The 14328-nt window shown below is 37.2% G+C and overlaps 1 protein-coding gene across 1 annotated transcript in view; it reads right to left on the reverse strand.

The window, feature by feature from the left end:
* Nucleotides 1–1440: 1440 nt before the first annotated feature.
* Nucleotides 1441–14328, reverse strand: part of LOC131077329 (IAA-amino acid hydrolase ILR1-like 5) — a 41429-nt gene continuing 28541 nt past the window's right edge. Inside the window, exons 3-5 of the mRNA XM_058014807.2 lie at nucleotides 4425–4739; nucleotides 2030–2158; nucleotides 1441–1900 (exon numbers count right to left, since the gene is read on the reverse strand). Coding sequence (XP_057870790.2) covers nucleotides 1541–1900; nucleotides 2030–2158; nucleotides 4425–4739 — 804 coding nt within the window. The 3' untranslated portion in view covers nucleotides 1441–1540. The remainder of the gene's footprint in view (nucleotides 1901–2029; nucleotides 2159–4424; nucleotides 4740–14328) is intronic.

The raw sequence follows: 14328 nt of genomic DNA on the forward strand, positions 1-14328 counted from the left end.
TCTTACTTCACAATGGACAACCAATGCGTCATGCACCTCAATCATCCTCTCGAAGAAATGAAGTAATTGGCATATCTTGTATCCACAGGTTTGAGGTGTGGTGGTTGCAAATGAACATTTGAATATTTCTACCTTGTGCCACCACTTCCTTTACACAATCTAATTTCCCTATGTCCTTCAATGCATGAACATAACATTAGTGTTCACTTGAACAACATTTGAGGCCCCAACCTCCTCTATGGCCTCTCTCAAAATGCTATATTGAAAGTCTGCATCCTTGCATTTCTCTAAACAATCAATGGCTCTAAGAAAATAAGAGTCAATTGTGCATGTGACTATGATGTTGATGAGTGGCCGATGTCTAATATTGATCCACCCATCCATCACAATAGAAACCCTGTCCTCATCCAAGTTCGACTCGTGCCCTCCATCATCAAGCTCACCTTGGAATACGATTTTTCAAGGAGGGTAGTGTAGTTTATGATTTCCATGGGGTACAAAAGAAGGACCAACAATACCTATATTTTTGACCATTTTTTGAAGTAAGAAGATTGGGGCACATGAAATAGGATGGCATGGGCATAAAAAAATCAACAATGGAAGCCTTTGTCGTTTCTCGTGAGTGCACATTGAACATAGTTGAAATTGACCCTGGCTGCTCACTATCACTAGCCTTCCTCTTTCCTTTTTTTGCATCCATGCTATGAATAGCACTCTCACTACCAACATTGGATGACATAGGCTGAAATTGCATTGGCGTGGGCACACCTTTAGACTTACTTTTTGCCTCCATATGTAATCTATAACACTCTAGCTTCTCACGCTCCTTTATTTCTTTACAAAATTTAACTGCTTCGCCCAAAACACCTAAGAAACAAGACCACACCCTTGTGTAGCTCCCTCTTAAATCACCATTGCATATGTGACATAACCACACCCTACTTGATTTTTTCTTTTTCACATCTATGGGATGAACAAGGGTAAGAAGAGGTTTTTTAGGGTTAAAAGGGCCTTGTGCGTAGGGTTTTAAGCAGCGGAAGGGCGCTCAAATCTGTTTTGTGGTTGTGATTGACCACCAACACCCTCACTCCCACCCCTAGTGTTATTTATTTCATTTCCAACTTATTGGTCACTACTATCATTGCCATTGCTGCTGCTCATGTTTTATGCGTGTAATGCAAGTTTAGAGTACTAAAATATGACAATAAAAAAAATCAGACACCTGCCAACTTTTAAGATTTTTCAGCATAAGAACATGGACAACATTTAGGATTTGTAACTTATCTCTGACTTTAATCAATAAAAAACAAGCAATCAATATTTTTTGCTGCCCAAATGCTTGATGTTTGTACAAATTTTTTATGATAGTTAACTCGTCAGCCAATCCAAAGTGACTGTAAATCCAGAATATACAGAATTTTTCAGTATTATTAACAATCATCATGAAAATAATTCAATTATATGAAATAATGAGAACTAATGTATTCCTAGCATACTTTGTATGCCTTGTTTCATGAGTGCATCCATTTACCCGGTCCATTTAATTGTCAAAATACATTTCAACAGATGCAGTATGCAGGGTTGCTCCTATAGGAAGCACATCTTCATCCAAAAAGAAAAATGGCGAGTGTGGAGAATAGATTGACCCAATATTTTCATTTCTAATACCAATAGTAAACATTAAACCCGGTATAATCTGTTGATAGAATGAAAAATCTTCACCTGCCATCACTTGCTGTGATATTTTCACATTATTTGAACTAAGCAAAGTTGCACCAACCTTCTTTATGTGATTGTGCAAAATTTCATCATTTTCAACAGCTGGGTACATTGGGTGCTGCTTTTCTAAGAAATCTACAGAAGCCATGCATCTATGCACAGCAGCTTGACTTTCTATTACCTGCAAGAAAAATTATTTCCTCGACACATTTCATCCATTTATAAGATTGGCTAAATCTTTTAACTAGACATCAAAGCAAATGAATTTCAATGGTTTAATCCAAGTATGATACTCAGAGTGGTAACTAACCTCCTTCACTCTTTTCTTAAGATTGATGAGATCTTTTGTTGTTAAGCTCCGCAAAGTGCCTCCAAATTGAACTCTTCCTGGAATGACATTATACCCTTCTCCACCATTGATAAATCCAATTGATAGCACCTTATTTTATTAAAAAACCTTGCATCAGCTCTCATGTTTATGGATAGAGCAAAACACATGTTTTCTCTAATAATGACGAATGCCTCTAATTAGAAATAGCAGGCTATAAATAAAATGTCCTTATTGCCAGTGAAGGCCATTTTATAAATAACTTGTATTGACATTTAGTGATACATTAATGTCAGACTTGTTAATATATAGGTTCATATCTCTTGTTAATGCTTCAAATGTTCTGTCAGCAAGGCTATGTTGCAGATTTGAGAAGAATTAATTACTGGCGAAATTAGTTGTTAAAACAATATTTCTGGAACTACAATCTCATCAAATCCTGATTAAGATATAGGAGCAACATTTGCACACTGGATGCACTGAAACAACAAATCCCATGTACTGACTTCCTAACAAGGGTAGACCAAAAAGCTATAGGATCGATAAATTTCAACTTATTAAACTTTATATGCAGTGACACTCAATCTCTTTATTAATGCCTCAATGTTTCGTGGTTTGTTTGGTGTCCTCTGGTGAACAAAATCTGTCTTTCTAACCAAAATACTTGACTATTAAAATTTGCAATGATCTGGAATGCCCCCCAAAATTTTGCATCTGGAAAACTTAGCCTTCTTGTATTCTATTTTGGGATCAAATAGTTAAGCATGCAAACATTAACAAATATTGAAACCCTCTAGAACAACATTCAGCAAAAGGCGTGAATTTACAAATTACAAATTACAAATTACAAACAACTATAGTTGTACACGAAATGGTTTTGAATGCTTACACTAACAATGTACAAGCCTTCTTTTAGTTGAAATTTCTAGATGGAGTCTATCATCTGCCACTATTAAACTTTTTGTTAATGTTTTCTTTTCAATTGCACCAGAATTTTGTTTTACTGTTTTTGGGTTTATCATGCCTCGTGGTAGCAAACACATCCATTATGTCTTGTGTAAGTTAATAATTTGTTGTTATATCTGGAGGACTAACTTAATTTGATCAAAGAAAGATGCTATAGAGTATGAACTATATAGGGTCTCCTATCTTGACGCAGTTAAGAGGCTTGTAGAGTCTCAGCCTGGGAACTCTTTTTGTTAGTTCTCACTTTAAGGACATCTGTGGGTCTTTTAGCTTCTGTTTGCTGATTTAGATAGCAATTTCTCCTTTTAACAGGTTTCTGTTTGTGAATTCGTGCTCAGGGTTCAGTTCTCCGTATCTACGTATTATATGATTATGTTCTATTATGAATCTTTTTCATTTTAGTATGGCCAAGGGCCCCAATATACCCTACTACTTTATCTAAAGAACAGTAGCACCTGTAGGTGCAAAGAATATGTAAAGGTAGTCGTACACAAAAATGGGAAAGAAGGGAAACAGAAAATACATGAACAACAATATTATAAGATTGGAAAGCATTTTTGGAAGAGTTGAAAATGAATCTTATTGTAGAATAGTGATAAAACTGTCATATCTTTCGTTAAGCTCGTCTGTTTTGTAGCATTTGCATGCACACAACAATGTACACACTAGTGATATAAATTGTTTTGGGGAATTTATTGTTATGTTATACTTATTTTGTTATACAAAGAACAATTTATGCATAATAATAATAATAATAATAATAATAATCACATAGATTCTATGGAGGCTTTACTAGAGGATCCAAATGTCAATATCTTAGTTTAATAAGTAATATGCTATCCTTTTCATTGGAAGCACAAGCACAGCATGCCAAACACTGAAGCAGGATTGCAAATGATACTGTAAAAACTACAGTGAAAGATAACTGTTATTCCGGTCGCAACAATTCAATAGTGGTGCAGAGAAAGACTCATGTTCAAAGCATCCTGAAGACTAAAATGTGGACAATTAAATATTAAAACATGGCTTTAATACCAACTAATAATGTGCTACTGATGAAGGCAGGTTTAGATTCCAAACAGAGATTGAAATTATCACACAAAAGAATAAAAACTAGCTCAAAATTATTTTCCTAAGTTCAGGACATTTATTTACACTCGAGGATACTTAAATCATTAGATGAGTACCACCTTATGTAACATTTAAAAAAGTTCTATCCACATGTGCACGCCAGAACTATGCTTCTACAACAGATACTACTAAAATAAACTTACAGTTATACCAGATAACAAATTCCACCAAAACAAAATTCACCATGACAAAGTACTCGCTTACAATAAAAATGTAAGAGGCATTTAAGTTATTCATCAAATGTCAATGTTATGCTCAGTTATACTTGAATTAGTATTACCTGGCTGTGAAGGGGATCTGTTTCTCGAGAAATAATCCCCTGCAAACTCAAAATTATAAATGATGTAGCAACAATTGGGTCCGTATTCATGTGTGGAAATGCTGCATGCCCACCTTTCCCATCTATTGTTACCTCAAATGTAGCTCCAGCAGCACATACTGGCCCTGGTCTTGAGGAAATGGTGCCAGTTGGCAATGAATAATCAACATGCATTCCAAATATAGCCTCAGCATCTGCAAGTGCACCTTCTTTGATCATAAGTTCTGCACCTGCCCCCCCTTCTTCTGCAGGTTGGAATATAAGTCTCACCGTGCCCTTCAATGTCCAACAATGACCGTGAACACCATTGAACACAAGAAACACTAGCATTAGTAGTAACAGTAGATGATAAATTCTGACCAAAATTCTAATGGGGAATCACACTCCAGAAGTTCAGCAACAGCTATAAACTATAATTTACAACATTATGTATTTAGGTTTGCAAACTCTTTATAACCACCCAATGGAAGCCAAAAGTTAAAATCTACTACGTAGAAGTGTTAGAATAAACTCTATTGGCTTTAATTGAAACTTGAAAGTAGATGGAGAAAAGTATTTGCGAACCCTTAATAAGTAGCCAATAGGAGCATAGAGCTTAAATATACTCCTTGGAAGTGTTAGAATAAACTCTGCTGGCTTTAATTGAAAGTAGCCGGAGAAAAGTATTTGTTGGAGCTTAGAGTCTATGGTGACTGAAAAATAGTAGAACACTGTAAAAATTGAAGAATTACAGATATATAATTATAAATATAATACAAATTGATAATGGAGTAACTAGGTTCATGCTATTGGACTCAATTACTCTTGTAGAAACAACTCTAGATCATTACTTTGAAGTTTGTAAGAATGTTGCAGCAAGCATCCCTATTCTATGTCAGATGTTTTACTTAAAGAAATTCTGATACCTATTGAAATGAGGAACTAACTTCTAGTCTATAGAGCACTATCAAAATCTTATTGCTCATGGAAATGCTTGCTAGAAATGCACGTGGACTCAAAAGTACTACCCTTCACATGTTCTTGATGTTTGTGCAAGAATGAAAAGGACAACATTGCATATACCTTTAAAGATGCAACAACCATGAAAAGGCTTCATTTGCATGAAACCATAGAGCAAGTATAATATCAAATGAACTAGCGTACCTCCCCTTTTGGTTATTATCATATATCCTAAAAACCACATGAGAATTGAGATCTTTCGACTGGGATACTTATTAGTTGAGATGGTGCAGGGGCACCATGGGTCATGTTGATCAAGTTTCCTAAAAGGTTGGGTTTTAAGTGTTTATTCAATTTTTGTTATGTAATAAGGTCCGTTATGACCATTCTTGATGTATTTGAGTCTTGGGGGTTAGTTGGTTAAAAAGTTGCTTATAATGTAAAAGTTGTCATTGTAAAAATTGCAAGAATGCAACAAATGGAAGTTGAAGGGTCATCTTTGAATTAGAAGGTCAAGAGTTAGTTGTTTTCAATTGGAACTGATTGGGACATGTTAAATATGCCTTGTAAGGTCGAGATACAGGGGGTTCGGGGTGTATTAAGAAGAAGTTCAATAAAAATCATTGTTTTTCCCTGCTTTTCCAACATGTTTTTACTGCTCCAGACTGTTGTATGGCCTTGTACGGCTTGTGGTTGATCTCTCATGCATTGGGATTGATGAATCTCTGAATCCTCTTTCATTTGCATTTTGTTTCATTGATTTTCATTAAGTATTATGAAAGTTATGATTGTTTTAAAGACTACAACTTCCAGATTTTTGGGTAACAATCATGTTGCAGTGAACAGTATGGGTTTGTACAGATGTTCTATGATCTGAAAGCGGTATGGTTGGATAGAGTACTGAATAAAATTTCCATTGCAACCGGTCTCATCCATTTTCGTTGAGTTTTGAGTATTTTAGAGGCGTTTTACTGAGACAGGGTCTGACACCCTTGGTGAATAAGCCTAATGCAGACGTTCTATGATCTGAAAGCGGTCTGGTTGGATAGAGTATTGAATAAACTTTCCATTGCAACTGGTCTCATCCATTTTCGTTGAGTTTTGAGTATTTTAGAGTTGTTTTACTGAGACAGGGTCTGAAACCCTTGGTGAATAAGCCTAATGCAAATTATCAGTCAATTTTAGGCCCTTGTGTTACCAAACAACTTACCTTGATTTTGATATATGTTGTATAAAGCCCAAATGGGTATCCAAAAGTGGTCTCGGATCCTTCAAGTCGGATCTGCATCAAAATTTATGCCCAAAAAACTCAGTTTGTTGTACTAATTAGGCCTAGGATCAGAATTACCAGTTATTATTTGACCCCCATGTTCTAAAACAACCCATGCCAATTCTTTTACAATGTTTTAGGTAAGCCAAAAGGGTATCCAAAAATGCTTTCAAAGTTTGGGAATGAGGCTTTCTCCGAACATTATCAATGACTGTCCTGTTCAGGAGGGCTGCAAGGAAACTAGGTTGCTAGTGAAGGAAGGGTCTTGATGTGAAAAACTCAACACTTTGTGTGATCAAATATTATTGTATATGTCATTTGGACCCCTGCTCTGCATCATGAGATCTTAAGAACTAACTCTCATCAACACTGTTGTGAAACAGGGTAGTGGAAAAGGCCAAAAGAAGCTTGGGAAGAAAGAATGTACTTTTTGCATTTCCATTGTAGTGGAATCAGAAAAACACTTCATTTTGGAGTGTGATGCCTTCTAGGAAAGCAGGGACAAATATCTAGATATCTTGGTAGCTGGTTCTTTGTATAGTCTATTCAGGAAGGAAATTGTTGAGAAGTTGGGGGAGCTCATCATCATCTAGAACAAGAAAAGGATTGAAATACATAATATAACTAGGCTGACTGTCCCATAGGCTATTTTTAGCAAAAAAAAATTATTGCTCTCCATAGAATATTAGCCCCTATGAACATTTTTGAATAATGATCATATGTGGGACTGAATTCAATATAATAATTTTTCTTTCTCCCTAGTGCCTCGCCCTAAGTATGCTTGTGGAACTTATCCATAACAAAAGATTTTATCTTTTTTCTATTTGTGGGACATGCATTAAGTAGATATTCCATTTATTGTTTGACTTCATCCAAGTCTTCTTTTTTTTTTGTACAACATGTCATTGAAAACAACCTCAGGCCATCTACCTACTTCCATTTGCTCAATTCTTTTCAAATATCTTATGAGACCTACCATAGCAACTGCTTCAATAGGAGCTGCCCCTATTTCACTCAGCATGATATCGTAAGGAACCGAACTTTTAATTTTGAACTTAGTTGTGATCAAGTGTTTTTGGATTTTCTCAATTTGTTTCCACTTGAGTTTGGGGTACTGCTGGCACACAATTCACAACCATAGAACATAACTAAAAGCACTAAAAGTCCAAAAAGAGTTTGGATAGTTTTCCAATCCCACAGTTTGTGATTTGACAAGAGAGTTGAAACTTTCTAAACCTTGGGATGAGTGTAGCCTCCAAGTCGAGTAATAGGTGAGTGAACTTATGACTATTTTAAAAATAAAACATTGGCTAATTGTCGTATTTGTCAATCCATGCGACTAGTCAATTCACAAGTGTTGCTAGAACATAGATCTTCCAGATTGGTCATACTTAGTTAGAAGATAGTCTAAAGTACTATGGTCGGAATGAGATATGTGGCACACAATACCGGTACTTACATGGCTCGACATAGGTCCCCTTGTCTATAATCCTCGTGAAGGGTAGGTCCACTTCTAACACGAAGGTGTGTAGGAGACCGTTTGTTTGTGGTTGGACAAATAGCGCTTGGATGATACTCTCCCTCCTGGAGTTGACTAGTCAAGGCTTGTGAGATAGATACAAGATTCCTAAGCGAGGAACTATGGTATTCTTTATTTATGCTATGTATTGTATTAAATTTTCAATGTCATGAAAAAAAAAATGATTACCTTTCTATAAAGTCTTAAGCGAATATATTTATGTGTTCAATTAAATGATTGTTTGAAATAAAAGCGAATTTTTCTTCATGATTTACTATCTTTGGCTTTTTAAAGTTGTAAAAAGTAAATTGAGTTTATTTTTTTAGTGTTTAGTTCAGTGGTTGTTACATGTGGTATCAAAGCACTAGGTTCAACTCAAGGACCTATGAGCTCGTTACAAAAAGCTAATGTTTGAATGTCCCTGTACTTGAATGGTACATGTTGACGGGTGTTTTGTGACCACACCAACACAAAATAAAGTTTCCACTGGTCACTCTATCCTCTCTTGAGCAAAATCCAATGTATGCTAAGATTGCGAAAGATCATACAGCGACTCTAAGGTTCCAACTATGGACTTGCAGTTTTATGTGGATATAGGCTTGTTTGGCTTTGATGTTTGTTGGTAATCCAAGGGGACTTATGTGCAGTGAAGACGACTTAACAAACTAGAAACTTCAAGGAGATTTTGGCGAATGACTTAGCAATGGATAGCTCTTTTTTGGAAACGTTTCTCAATAAGAATGCGGAAAGTAAATGGGAAAGGGTTTAAAAAGGATTCTAATCTTATAAGGGTGAAATCGACCCTTTGTTTTGCCAACATTAGACAACTATGCAAAGAGAGGTGCAATCTTCAAAGGTTGGGCATAAGATTTTTATATCGCCAATGAATACAATCAAGATGAACAATATTCATTTGAGGATTGAAGTTAAGCATACACATCCAAAAGCTTAGTCCAACCTTACATTGCAAGTAGAAATCGTCTACTTACAAAAGGTATGAACGTATGGTTTCACCATAAGACAATGCTATCGATCTCCTTCATCTAAGTACTTGAAACCAAATCTAATCTAAGTGAGGAAGATGGAATCATGCAAGCTTCTGGGGTTTGACCGGGAATAACCAAATATAGCACCAAGTAGTGGGCATGCTCATAAATGAAGAATCTCGCCCACTTAGCATTAAATGCCCACTCACTCCTAAATATGGCGTCCACCATGCAATAAATGACCCATCATGCCCTTATGCATTTAATAGATTCTCGTCCAAAATAGGATGACTATTATCCCTTTCATTGATGGCAAATGTGATGAATTTGGTCATGATGGCCTCCAACTCTCCTAGGAAGACACTTGGCATAGTCTCCAATTTGAATTCCAGCAAGGCACTATCCTTTTCACACTTGGAGAAAAACTTCTCCCATCTTGGCACAACCTCCCAAGTCTTACGAATTGTGTTGGAGAACAAGGAAACATTTTCCAAATGTTCCTTCTAGAAGGATTCCACGAAGAAGAATTCATGCAGCCTATCCTCCAAGTTGTTCACAGTCAGCTCTTCATTAGATAATCTTCTTGCACACAATGCCTCCACTGCATTGAGGATTTTTTTCCTAAACCCTTTCGACCGATGCTCTCAATAATGTTGACTCCCTATTGGACCTCTCAAAGAATTCCTTTCCAGTGCTTACTGTATAGAACCATTGAGGGAAATCATATGCCTCGTTTTCCCTGATGACCTTTACATCAATCAATGCATGCCTAGAAGTCTCCATTAGTGCCTCAAGGCATGGAATTGTCAAGTCTTGATAAATGTGTGCATCTTCCCATGAATTATCCACGCTTTCCAACTTGCCCAAGATAGCTAGGATCCTCCAATAGAAATGGGCTAAGTTGTCAATGAATTTATAAGCTGAAGTGAAGATGTCCTCTACCCATTCCTCAGAGCATTGAGCCATTTTCCTTATTTCTCCAATCCCATCCATTGATTCCTTCGGAAGAGGAGAGGGAGGGACAAAAGTCTGATCTTCCTCTCTAAATGGATGCACCAAACGCCATACATACTCACACGAGGCTTTGTTTTCGCTCTTCAACTTCCTGTTTTTCTCTTCCACTCTCTTCATCTCCTCCTTCAATGATAAGGAAGACTCATCAAACTCTTTTATCACTTGTGCCTTGGAGGCACTCCCTAGGTTGACTGCCGTGACATCATACTCATCTAGAGTTATCTCATTCCTATCCTTGACTCTGGGCACAACTATGTGTAAAGTCTTTGATCCTAACTCATCTCTTCTAACTTTAGAGAATTTCTTCGCCACTTTCTTCTTTGCTAGCCTGTTTATCGTGTTCAGAAGTTCAAGTTCCAACGTAGGATACATCTCTTCCTCTGGCTCTTTCCTCATTCTCTCTTTTAGCCAATCTCAAACAACTGCTTGCTGATCCTGCATTCCCAGCTGTACCTGTTCTTGTGAAACTCCCTCAAAAGGTCCTAAGTCTCCCATGTTTGTTTCCCTGAAACAATCTTGGACCTACAGTTTTGAATTTGGAGGACATTCCTATCTTTGATTCTTTTGTTGAACAAACTCTGGGAGGTACTAACACTGAAAAAATCCTGCACTTGTGAAACGTCTTGATCATCCTCTTGCGGCTGATTTCCTGCTACTTCTCCTGTGAACATATCAACTTCATGCACGCTTGAGGAGCTAACAGGCAACTGTGCTTCTTCCAACCTTGGCCTCTTTTGCCTTGATTCCTCCCACTGATCTTCCTTTCTTTTCCTTGCCTCTTGATTCCCAGGAACACTTTTCTCCTTCCCACGCTCTATCCTTTCCGGTGAAATTGCTGCTTCTTGGACTTGATCTCCTCATGACCCTTCAGTTGCCTCGTGATGGGATTCTAGATCTCCCATCAAATTGCAAGTTAGGCGGGTATTCTTTGCTTTCAACTTTGCAATGTGCCATTCAACCAAGTGCCTAGTGAACTTCAAAACCGGTCTTCTTAGGACATCTAAATCATCAACTTTTGGTTTTGATCTGTTAGGCACCTAGATTGGCTTATCCTTCTCCTTTTCATACTTTGGTTGAATAGTATTCGCATCCTCTTGTATTTGATTCGATGCTTGTATGATTTCACAAATTCTTATCAGCTTAAGAGGCAATCTAGAAAACATCCTCTTCCCGATTTCATAGTATCTATGGCGTTAGCCCAATAATCCTCTAGCTAAATCTTGTGCTTATGCCTTATGCCAACTACCATCCTTATTTTATCATATGGATCAAAGAATGTCCTTGCGGTATGATGTGCTAGGTGGTAGAATATTAATTCATTCGTTGACTTCTCTGCTACTGCCAATGATGGGCACATTTCATCATAATCTTGTATGACAATTGGAAATTCAAGCCCAAACTTCTTCTTCTTCTAAATTTTGTCATAGGCGGCCAATTCTCTACTAACTTCTAATAGCACCATCTTGTCTGTTCTATATCTTGGAAGTTTATATGGCTGGGCGAAAAATCCTTGGACCTGGATGTAAGTAAATTTTTGAAATTGAATGTGGCTAGCCCCATACTTCTATACTAACTTCCTTGCCTCCTACGACAACCTTCTGTGAAGTCTTCCTTGCAAAGTTCTGGTAATATGCATAGTGAAGGTGTCACTTGCTTTCTTGAAAGTAGGATCATATAGGTGTAGTTGTGGATAACACTCATAGACCTTCAGCTGTCTCGGGCTGCATCCCATGGGTCCTTTTCTTGGTAATCCGGTGAACTTTCCCATTCTAGCCAACATGTAGACAATATACGAGCTCACGTAGAAAGATTGAGACTGCTTTAAATTCCTCAACTGCTTGTCCAGGTTGTTGCTAATTATTCTCGCTCAACCTACCACCTTTATGCCCTCCATTACTTCTCCAATGAAGTAAAACATCCAAGATTCAAAGATGTAGACTTGTAGACATCCCATAACTCGACTCATCATCAGCACGAGATTGGCATATTCTTGCTTGAAGTCTATGCTGGTGAGTTGCTTGGGCAACTTTGAAATGTGAGGCTTTAGCTTTTGCATCCATACTCAATTGATGATACAAGCACATCTCTCAAAGCTAGGAATCATAAATTAAAGTTGCTCTTTCTTTGGTCTTATAAATCATAGACTGGAAAGTTGGGATTCCAAAAGCTTCACCAATTGATTGAGCCGTAAGGTTTGCTAGGAGCCTGCCATCAAGCGCCAAAATTGCTCTTCTTTTAGCATCATAATGCTTTGCACATTCCATAATCAGTTATGTGCACTAGATGGTAGGAGGGAAGCTGACAGCTGGTACAATTCCACTTCTGACAATCTTATTGGCGATGGCTAATGGAGGATGTCCGTCTGTTCCAAATACTCTCTTTCCGAATTCTCCCAACTTAAAAGTTCCCAAGTTGGTATCATTGACTTCTCTCCATTTTGAAATGATTTTTGTCTCTGAGAGGAATCCTCTCTATTTGTTCTTGATCTGTGCTTGCCGGGAAGTATTCACCATCTTGCTGGATTCTGCCATTCCTGCAAAATAAAATAATTAACATTAAATTCCTGACAAAAGAATTCTAGAAATTCACCAAGGGAAGAATTCCATGTTGTCAATTCCAGACTTGGAATAAATAAAAACCTCCAAAATAATAACTTTTGGATAATAAAATCTTGCCCTAGTTTTTCTTCACTTTGCTCTTGCTTCAATTTCTCCAAAACGTACTGTGAAGAATGAATTCCAAATCCTTGTTCAAATAGAAATTGTCCACCAAGTTGCTAAGTTGGCGAGGAGATAAATTTAGCAGTTGTATCAATTCATTCCAATAATGTGTCATGTTTCCTTAATGAAAAAGAGACAACTCGCCATTCCAGTGGACCCCACCGTCACTTTTGAGTTCAAATATAGGAACTTCCATAATTTTCCAAGTTATGCTTAATTAATGCAAAATATTCCTTTTGCATGTTGCCAACTCATCTTTCATAAGATTCTTTCTATCTTGAGCGTATAGAGAATATTTTGGAAGATTTTCTTTCCTTGGAGGAATTTTCACAATCTTTTTCGTTTTTGAAGGATTCTTGAATGCTTGTAAATCTTGGAGAAGGAAAATTCATTCCCTTGTGAAATTTTGCCTTTTCATGTTTCTATGAATGCTCGTGCATGTTCTGTCCTGAAGGGAGAATTTTTTGACATTCAACCATTTTTTCCATTTTCAAGGAATTTTGTCCAGTTTGGAGTTTGGAGGAGAGAAATTCTCAACACTTCGTCAATTTTTTCATTTCTAGGAATTCCTCACACTTGGGCCCATGTGGTTGGTAGAGGAATAAATTTGACTTGGGAGGAAAAATCCTTCATGGCATGTTTTTGGTGCTCTCCCCTTGTCCTTGAGCTTATTCTTGATGAGGTGGAGGAATTTCTTGAAAATGGAAAATTCCTCCTTGATTGAGTTTTAGAGCTCTCCTCCTTGCCTTAGGCGCAAATTTAAGGTAGTGGTGGAATTTTGTCTTGGGAGGAAAATCCTCCTCGACTTGTCTTTTGCACCCACGTGCCTACCTAGAGCGCATTTTGGTGGGAGTGAAGGAATTTTGAGGATTTTGGAAAATCCTCCTTGGCATGTGAAATGCACCCACCTTCTAGTCTTGAGCGCCATTTGGAGATAAAGGAGGAATTCTTCCATGCCTTTGTCAAATTTGGAAGTAGTTCCAAACTTAGCCAAAATTTTGGTCGTCTACCTGCTTTTCAACTTTTCTGGATTTAGAACTTGGATATTCAAGAAAGTTTTGCCGTTAGTGTCTTGCTAGCTGCCCGAGATAGAGCTGCCAAAGATAGACTTGCTAAAAATAGTAAGTTATTTCAAACATCAAATTAGGGCAAACCAAGGCACAAGGACACTAAAAATAGACTTACTAAAAATAGACATTGCTAAAAAGGGTAAGTTTGTTTAAACGCAAAATTAGGCCAAATCGGGACGTAGTTGAACTTACTAAAAATAGCAAGTCTTTAGGATTCACTCAAATTTCACTGGTTGTTTCCTTTAAGGGTTCTCATTTCATTGCTTTGGTTGGATTTCTCAAAACCCTATGTTATTGACCTCATTTCTAAGTCTTAAGGGTAAAAACCCTAAAATATACAATACAAG

The sequence above is a fragment of the Cryptomeria japonica genome, chromosome 11 (genome assembly GCF_030272615.1).
Source record: "Cryptomeria japonica chromosome 11, Sugi_1.0, whole genome shotgun sequence".
In the NCBI taxonomy this organism is placed as follows: Eukaryota; Viridiplantae; Streptophyta; class Pinopsida; order Cupressales; family Cupressaceae; genus Cryptomeria; species Cryptomeria japonica.